We start from the raw sequence: 9555 nt of genomic DNA, 5'->3' as shown, positions 1-9555 counted from the left end.
GTTCGGTGACGTTTTGATGTGCTACCAATATCTGAAAATCATCAGGAATTTGAGAAAGGTTTAACAAGACTACATCAGTGGCTGATGTAGGGAAACACAAACACTTAGAGACAGGGCGAAGGAAAGACATTAGGTAAATAATCTCTACGTTTCCTCTGCGCCAAGACAAACTACACATCAGTTCTTTAAAAACGTACGTTTAGCCGCATAGCTAAGGCACGGTGGTGCTCATTTGCTGGAGGTGTTTCATTTCTTCACTGTGAAGTTGTATTCATACGTACCCTATTAAAGCAGTAGGACGTTTCGGGATTTTGTACGATGGCCTGCGAGGGCAGCGGTTTGCGTTGTATTGTATAGTCGAGTTATTATAATGCTAGCTAACATTTGAGAGTTGAGCAATAAAGCAGGTTTTTCCTCCTCCCAGCAGCGGTTTCACTACAATCCAGTCTCGAATAGGTTATTCTGATCAAATACGACCATTTGTGATGGCAAACGTCTGCCATGAATGCGCTTGATTGCAATTGGTGTCTGTACGGAAAGCTACGACTTCAGTCTGCTCGGAAGTTCCTGAAGTAAATCGTGATATGATATAGCTCTCGCCAGGGTCAGTAGTCATTTGTGTAAAACACGGTGCGATTGTCGTTTATGCAAAGTAAAATCTTCGAGCCATTTTCACACATTTAAAGCCATTATCCTCTTTCCATTTAAACTAGCCACTTCAGTCCTAATCAACACAGTTCTCATGTACCTGATGATGTTGATTCACACTTTAAAAGGTGAATCAGCAATCACCACCGGGAAAATTACCTCGAATCGCTACTTTTTCCCCACGTTTCAGGGCCATTTTCCATGTAAAGAATGATTTTTACTTATGTACTGTACGTACTAACTGCTAGATGTTGGTTTAAATATCACTACGTGCGCTTATGAGAGGGACCGAGAGGTGTGTTCTTGCCGGACCGGTGAAATAGACGAACAGATAGAGTGATCACATTGTTTCTTTATATATGACTTGCTTCGTTTCCAGCCAAGGTTTTCTATTTGAAGTTAAGTCACGCATATTGTGAATCCATAATAGTGAGTGTCTCTTTCTCTGATTATACTACAAGCGCGAGGGGAAAAAGCATGACAGTTTGTTTAAAATTGCACATTACCAAAACTATAAAGGGATCAGGTCCATATGCTTTAGATTGTAAACACACGGCCGTGTTTGTAACCGTTTCGCTTCGGAGTAATGACATAACGGGCAAGAAATCTTCGGCTGAGCCCAGGTCTCTCTGAGGTTCTATCGTGTCTGTGCTCTGATTAGCGCTGTAGATCATGATGGACTTCATGCTGTAGTGAAGAGCACAGACAGAAACATCTGGAATCACACTCAATGATCATTAAGACAGGCGGATGGTGAATGATGAAGGAGAAGAGACGTTTTTCACCTCTGAGAGCAGAGAGTAGTTCTCTAACGTGTACGCGTACGGTACGGGATTCGATTTCTGGCATGTGTGCGTCATTCAACTTCAGCTGTCGTCCAGTCCATCGGTGCTACTTCCCTGACATTCCAGCCATGTTTTATATTCCACTCTTTCTAATGTTTTCGTTTCTATGGTATCGAGTAAATCACAAGGACGTGTACGGCAGATGATTTACATGGTCTAAGAGTAATAATAAACAGATTTTAATTAACAAAGAAGAACGTATAATCGTTGATATGGTGACGTTTTTGGTAAGGATACATTTATTTAACATTTCTGGAAGGAGTCTCCAGTGTCAGCGCTGTGTAACAGTCAGAGGTAACGGTGTAACTTTAAGAGAATGCTTCAGAATGGAGTGATTTCCGGTTCCTTAAGGTACGGATGCCCGTGCAGAGACTCGTAGCGACAAAACGACCATTCATTTTCAACGAGAGCCGACGACTTCCGGTGAGATTAGCGACAGCGACCGCTGGCGACTAGATGGGGGTGTGTCCAGCGACGCGACAAGGTTGAGAACAATTTTACTTCATGCGGATTGGAATTTGGAGCGACTTGGTGCAGCGACTACCAATGGGAGTGAAGACGGTAGAGCGCACGTGATCCGTAGCCTCCTGTGGCCATAAGCTAAGCTAAGCTAATTGGCGCTTGCACTTTCACTGCAGATAGATGGCCACAAGCACGTACTGCTTCTCCTCCATCTCGTATGATATGATGCATATATACTGCATGCAATAATTTTTCGTGTCAAAAGTAGAATGCTATTTGATAGTACAGCGACTGGCAACTCACAGTGATGAATTCATCGCTGATTGCCGTTTTTATTGTGTATAAACTTTAAAACGGTCTTTTTGTCACCACTCAGTCCACTCTAACACATTTTGTAAGTTGCTCTTCTAAATGTGCACTTTCTTTGGCAACATCAGTGACTTATAAATGTTTAATGCGATATCTAATTATTTAATACATGTACAAGCAAATGAAACTAATAAGGTAGAGTGTATATTAATAAAGCAGATGTCAAAATCAACACATAAACGGTTTAATGACCACAAAATCAAGGTCCCGCCATGGCCATCCCAGTCCCCTGACCCGAACCCCATAGAAAACCTGTGGGGTGAACTGAAGAGGAGAGTCCACCAGCGTGGACCTTGAAATTTGAGGGATCTGGAGAGATTCTGTACGGCGGAACGGTCTCAGATCTCAGGAGAAGACTCGGAGTGTTTTGTTTTGATTTACATGTAAAACTGTGTTTTGTTTGCAATCGTTTGATACCCATGAGAGCAGAGTATTTATATGAAGGTTTTGAACAAATGATCAAAAGGTTTTGTGCTCTGCAATGGGTCCAGGGTGTACCCTGCCTTGTGCCCGATTCTCCCTGGGATACGTTACCCGCGACCCTGAAAGATAAGCGGTTTAGGAAATAGATGGGTCAAAAGGTTAAACAATAAAGACTATTTTTCACAGCCTTCTTTGCTCATATTTACCACGAGTGCCAGTATTACCAGAGGGCACTGTAGATGATGCAACTTTTTTTTTTTTTTTGCACTTAAGCACGTCGTTTGACTTGAAGTGCATGGAAAATGTACGGGTCGAGGGTTAAAATCCTTCACTTCAGTCACCAAGCAGAAACCCACTCTGGATATTTCAAGTCTGCCTCAATCATGAAGCATTTCGACCTTCGAAAGAAAGAAAAAAAAGCCTCAGTGAGGTTCGAACACAAAGCACGTCCGTGCTGAATCTTCAAGGTCTTGTTAGAATAAATCAAATTACTTTATCATCGGCTGCATGAATGTATAATGAACTTTTTTTAAATAGATAAAACAAGGGGCTAAGTGGATAAATCGATTTTAAAGCAGACATGAGGGACGTTTATACAGAGGAGACCGGCTAGACGGGTTTCACTGACTTGTATATCAGTCCTGTCTTTGAACTGGAAACCCTCCGAGACGATGAGACTGTGATATCAAGTCTCAAAAGACTCTGTTAATATTGATGCATGTAAGTCCTACTCTGTTGCTTTATGATCCATATAGAGATCATGACCAGCTTTCCGGAGTGACATTCGCTTGGGCCAAGAGTAACACATGAACATTCATAGGCACTATTGACTTTACAATGAACCGTGTCTCTTACCCCTGCGTGAACTTGAACACAGGTGCAATTATACGCCTTCTGCTGAATATAAACACTTCTAGCAGACTTAATAGTTGTCATGTTTAGTACAGATTATGTAGATTTACTGAGAAGAAAATAAGAGTGAGGCAATAATGTAAATCATATATACACAGTTTATTGGGTACACCAAGCCCATCCCAATAAAATTTTTACATCATGTGACTGAGGTGTACTTCATAAATAAGGCGGATCAGGGTTCATAGTATCAGTGTTGAATGATATGAGTGACATTACTGACTACGTTCACACGGACGGCGGTAATCTGATTATTGACCTTATTCTGAATAAGACGATATTCTGATTAAGGTGTTTACATGAGTCGCTTTTAGAATACTCCTTTCATGTTCCTGTTTTACGTGTTATAGAACATAGATGGATTAACGACACACGTCATCACGTCACCGCGCCACGCCGTCCGACGTCCCTCGAGAATTTCACGTATCGACGTACAGTCGGTCTTCGTTATGGGACCGTATACAGTTTTGGGGTGTTTTTATTTTGACTTTTACGAACGCTTCAAGTGCGGTTAATTATTCGTCGTGCTGTACGTGCAAATAGACGACCGCTTGAAGCCGTGGGCTGCGTCCCAAACCGCGTACTTGCCTACTGTATAGTAGCCGAATGTATAGTAGCTACATGTATCTCTCCTACTATATAGCAGGTAAGTACGCAGTTTGGGACGCAGCCGTGCTCTCTTGTTCGGCGTACAACGGTCGAGCGCTGCCGTGTGTGTACGTGTCCTGTCACAGAATGCGGTGAAAACTCTCACACGACGTTAATAGTGTGATTAAGGTGTGTACGTGTCTGTAACGCGACTGAAACAGGAACACTCCACGCGTCTTAATTCCATCTGTGTTTACTTCGAGTACGACTTTAATCGGATTAAGGTCATCAATAATCTCTGTTCACATGCTGGTTTCTTAATCAGAGTATCGTCTTAATCGGGTTCATATCGGATTATTGTCGTCCATGTAAACGCACTGATTGAGAAACAAGCCTGTCTTGAAGAGATTTGTTTGGGGTTAATAAACAAAATAATTTCACATTCTTTCTCTGAAAATAGGCGTATTGATGAAATATAAGGCTGATGGAATGATCCGAATTTAATGCAAGCAACCAAACTCCAGGGAGTCCACAGTGGAGCAATAGTACCATTGCCCCTTCACAGCTTCAGGATCCCTGGATTGATCCTGAGATTAGGTTATAAACTCTTTCCAGAGTTGTGCATGTTCTGTCTATATCCCTGTGTGTTTCCTCTGGGGGTTTTCTGGTTTTCTCCAACCTCCCAAAAACATGCAATAGGTGAACTGGCTGTGTTAAATTTGCCCCAGATGTGAATGTGTGTTGTGTTTGTGTTGCCCTGCAATGGACTGGTGTCTTCTCCAGGTGAAATTCCTACCTTGTACCCTGTATTCCTGGAATATACTCCCATTAATCCATTCACACGGAGCCCTCCTGTTTGGTGTGAACAGCATGGGCTGGTGGTGGAAGTGTTTTGCTATGGGGAATATCTTAATGACAAACATTAAGGCTCCTAATACCCATTAAAGAATGTCTAGATGACAGGGTGTATCTGAACATGGTTGCTGACCAACATCCTTTCAGTTTAGCTACCCTTGGATAGACACCTCTAGGATATTAATGCATCATTTCACAACCATACAGTGTATTATCATTGAATGGTTCCAGGGATGAGTTTTTTATTGCCTCAGTCCCCAGCTCTCAGCTCTATCAGGTACATTTGAGGAGAGGTGGAAAAGATTGTTTCAGAAAGACTGTGTGGCCATCCAATTTGTGGCAAATGGGAAATGCAATCATTTCTGCATGGTCTAACATTCCAGCACAGTGCATCCAGTTCAGGAGAATTTGTGATATTCTGAAGGCCAGCAGGGGTGCAACTCAATACTACATGTGTATTAAACTGGTGACTCAGTGGACACGCTTTAATTCCAGTCAGTTCTAACACAGTGTTTTAAACATTTCTATGTGTCTGTGTTAGACGTTACACACCGCTCTGGCATTTAAACTGGTTTCTGCTAAAGCTTCCAGGTAATAACACTAGTTTTTTTGTTTGTTTGTTTTCTTTTTCTTTCATGAATCTATTTTTACACTGCCACCCCCATTTATTATTATTATTATTATTATTATTATTATTATTATTATTATTATTATCCATCCATTCATCCATCCATCCATCCATCTTTTACCGCTTACTCCTCCTTCAGGGTCACGGGGGAACCTGGAGCCTATCCCAGGGAGCATCGGGGACAAGGCGGGGTACACCCTGGACAGGGTGCCAGTCCATCGCAGGGCACATATTATTATTATTATTATTATTATTATTATTATTATTATTATTAGTAGTAGTAGTAGTAGTAGTAGTAGTAGTATTTCACAACTTTAACCGTGTTTTATTTCAAAGCTATTGATGAGTACTCACAAACAGGTTTCCCCAAATCATATTAGTCCTTACCTCCAAATGTACTGGCACCCTTTATCATAATGTTCAAAAATAATTACATAAAATATCACACTATCCAAATGTTCCAAATTAAACAACTGAAGGAACCCTTGAGAATGTGGGGGGGAAATATTGGCACCCCTACAGAATATTTAAAATGAATGGGGGGAAAAAAAAAAAACACTTAACTGCTCTCAGCATCCAGATGCTCCATTGTTGCTACACCTTCATAGGAGACCAAAATCAAACTTTTATGGTCAGCATGTTTGGTAGAAATGATCATTGCGTTCAAGGAAAAGCCCCCTAGCTCATGTATAACATGGCGCTTGATTGTTGATCATTTGAGGCTTGTGGTCCACAGTATTTTTTATCCAGATCTGGATATTTTAGCCCTGGTTGTCTGCCAAGACTTGTTTCTAGAAGGGCCCTTCAACCAGATAATGACCCAGACATTCAATAAACACAATCCTGAACGCTCATTAAAGGAGGCTATTGTAATGACAGCTGCAGGTATAAAAACCACTTTATATTCACATCAGTAGCATTTCGTTTTCTAGAAAGAAATGAATGAGCTGTTGTGCTGCTGTCAAATCCTTAATGACTCCTGTTCGATGCTGCCAAGTAAACACAATTGTAAACGATTCACTACAAACAGCTAATGCACAGGAAACACATAGGAAAATAAACGACTCCAGGGGAAATCACTTTTCTCATGGTAATTTATTCACCATCTGGACGCACGGGTTCTTATGAGTTCCGCGTGTTCTCTCCGTGTCCATGTGGGTTTCCTTCGGGTTCGCTGGTTTCCTCCAACCTCCTAAAAACACAATAATGTGGACTAGCTATGCTAAATTGCCATAGGTGCGAATGAATGTTCATGGGCTGGTGTCCCCGCCCGGTGTTCCTGGGAGAGGCTCCGGGTCCACCATGATCCTGACCAGGATAAAGCGGTTAAGATGAATGTACACATGAATGAAACGGTATAATCATGCAGCGTCACTTTGTGTATATATATATATATATATATATATATATATATATATATAATTTTCACCATGGTTGCTAATAATCCTGGAGGTGACTGCATGTAAGAATGACAGCTTGCTGACTCAAAACAAAATTCCAAACCAAGAGAATATGAGGTGCTGGGATTTCTTTGATCATGACGCCACCATGTGGCGACTTTCAGCGGATCTTTTCTTTTCATTCCTTCACTTTTGCCCTCCTTGGTGGAAATAATATACCCTGCTCGGTGAAGTTTGAGGATTAGATAGACAGAGGATTGGACCTAGACGAGACAAGACAATGATGGAGGTGTGGGTAAACCTCTCATACACTGACTGACTAGAAGGACGGCAAGCGCCTCGCGTGACGTCACTTCCGCTTGGAGCAAGCAAGGAGGATTTTGCATCAGGCAAGGAAGGGGATTGAAGGGTTTAAAAGAAAAAAAAAGGGGGGAGATTATTAGTGCTCGACGCGTATTAAAAACTAGAGAATATCGGTTTATATGGAAATATCAGCACAGCGGGTCCGAGTGGAGATTAATCCATGATGAATCTGGAACCGGGATCCAGGTACAGCAGCACAGGGCATCCTGCCACATCATAACGTCTTAATATAGTGGATCTATAACCCTGCATGTCACATGTAGTAAATATGCCTATAATAAACACATCTCTGGTGTTTTATCTTGCGTGTGGATGTTACCTATGAGATACAATTCCGTTCTTTCGCATATAACCATTATAGCTGGTATAAACCGCTGGATCAACATCTGGCATGTGTTTTCTGTGTATACAGATGTTGTACGCATGGGTCGTGTTAGATCGGGTATAAAAGATAATAATAAATAATAAAGAGTGATGCTGCCTGTGACGTGTCATGGCCATTTTGTGTGCCGGAGGGGCGTACAACCTCACATCCGGTGTTACTCCTAAATCTGTTACCATGGTAACCTGATATGCACACAGGCCTCTGTGGAGTATAAAGGCAGTTCACAGAGAACAGAAAGACATGCTTTTGCAAAGAAAGTAATAAATCATAAATACAGCGATCTTTGCCCGCCCTAAATTACAACCACTGAATACAGTGCCTTGCATAAATATTCACCCCCTTCTGTTACTTTGCTGTAACACTTTACTAGAACGTCCACGAATTTGCAATATTATTACTCCGTTAATGCTTTCGTAATGATGAACGAATACGAGATATAATGAATCGTCTGTATTGACAGCCAACTGAGTCATTTATTTCATCCATGAAGGTTTGGCATGTTTGTCTCACACCTCCAGGGTTGGGGGTTTGAATCTCGCCTAGCATCCCTGAATTGTCCGTAGTGCGTGTGAGTGTGCCCCGTGATGGGTTGTGACCCCGTCTAGGGTGTCCCGAGCCTCGTCCCTCGAGTTCCCTGGGATAGGCTCCAGGCCCCCCTGCACCCTTGTGTAAGATAAGCGGTATGGAAAACGGACGGACGGATCGTTTTCATTACGAAAAGTCTGTTTGGAAACGATCTAGGTTAACTCAAATCCTCGTCACGTCTGACACCCTTTTGTTTATTTGATTTCCAGTACCCTCGTTCGGAAATTAAAACCCAGCACAGGATATATTACCGATAACGATGAGATACACACGTTGGCTCTCTCGACTTGTGTGTTGTTTCACTTAACAACGTACTTAAACAGAGGAGCTCTTAAACTAATCCTAAACGTGTTCTCCTGATGATGTTCAGCCTCAGGTGTTTAGAAAAGCTCTCATCTTACTACTAGCTGTTCGGCCGATTAGATCCACCTCGTTTCATACGTTTAATCATGTACTGAGATGTACCGTGTGTTCTCTGTGAAGGTCCAGCATGACGGACAGCATCATGAGCAAAGCTGCCACGATGGAAATCCCCATCAACAGCAACGGAGACACCAGGACGTCTGAAGACGACAGTCTCGAACAGGTAAGGGGTTAAAACTACGTGGAAGCTAGAGCATCAGCATGGACAAGCTATTACTATACCCTGATATCACTCGTAACGTGCTTTGTCTCTGCATAAAAGTATTCGATTGAGCCACAATACCAAAGACATGATATATGACACGAATAAATGTCGATTTCTCAGATTTCTGCTTTCAGTTTTAAACCACAGTCTCGTCTGGTCATTTGTGTAACATATCAGCCTGACATTTCCCTTTTGCACGCTGACATGCCGTGTTTTGTCTTTATGTCTCGTTTTTTTGCACAGATTCACTGGAGCTTAGAGAGGAAGGTAGGGAGTCTCTCGGTGGCTGTGATAAAGGAGAAAGTGGCCGCGTGTGCTTAGATTAGCGTCATGTGTCTCCCTTCTGAGCGTTTAGGACTCCGCACAGCCGTGGGCTTGCATATGCAAGATGCTCGTGGGTCCGTTGTGTTTGAACAGCTCCAGCTGTGTGTGTGTGTGTGTGTGTGTGTGTGTGTTTGAAATAC

At 42.2% G+C, this 9555-nt stretch overlaps 1 protein-coding gene across 7 annotated transcripts in view; it reads left to right on the top strand.

The window, feature by feature from the left end:
* The first annotated feature begins 7319 nt into the window (after nucleotides 1–7319).
* The window catches only part of arfip2a (ADP-ribosylation factor interacting protein 2a), a 20541-nt gene continuing 18305 nt past the window's right edge, over nucleotides 7320–9555 (top strand). Inside the window, exons 1-3 of one of the 7 annotated variants that reach the window (XM_017491731.3) lie at nucleotides 7320–7679; nucleotides 8947–9049; nucleotides 9335–9358. In XM_017491731.3, the coding sequence (XP_017347220.1) occupies nucleotides 7654–7679; nucleotides 8947–9049; nucleotides 9335–9358 (153 nt within the window). In that variant the 5' untranslated portion in view covers nucleotides 7320–7653. The remainder of the gene's footprint in view (nucleotides 7680–8946; nucleotides 9050–9334; nucleotides 9359–9555) is intronic. The other 6 variants (XM_017491725.3, XM_017491729.3, XM_017491730.3 and 3 more) reach the window with 6 other exon arrangements.

The sequence above is a fragment of the Ictalurus punctatus genome, chromosome 17 (genome assembly GCF_001660625.3).
Source record: "Ictalurus punctatus breed USDA103 chromosome 17, Coco_2.0, whole genome shotgun sequence".
NCBI classification, from domain to species: Eukaryota; Metazoa; Chordata; class Actinopteri; order Siluriformes; family Ictaluridae; genus Ictalurus; species Ictalurus punctatus.
This window is presented reverse-complemented; position numbering and strand designations above follow the sequence as displayed.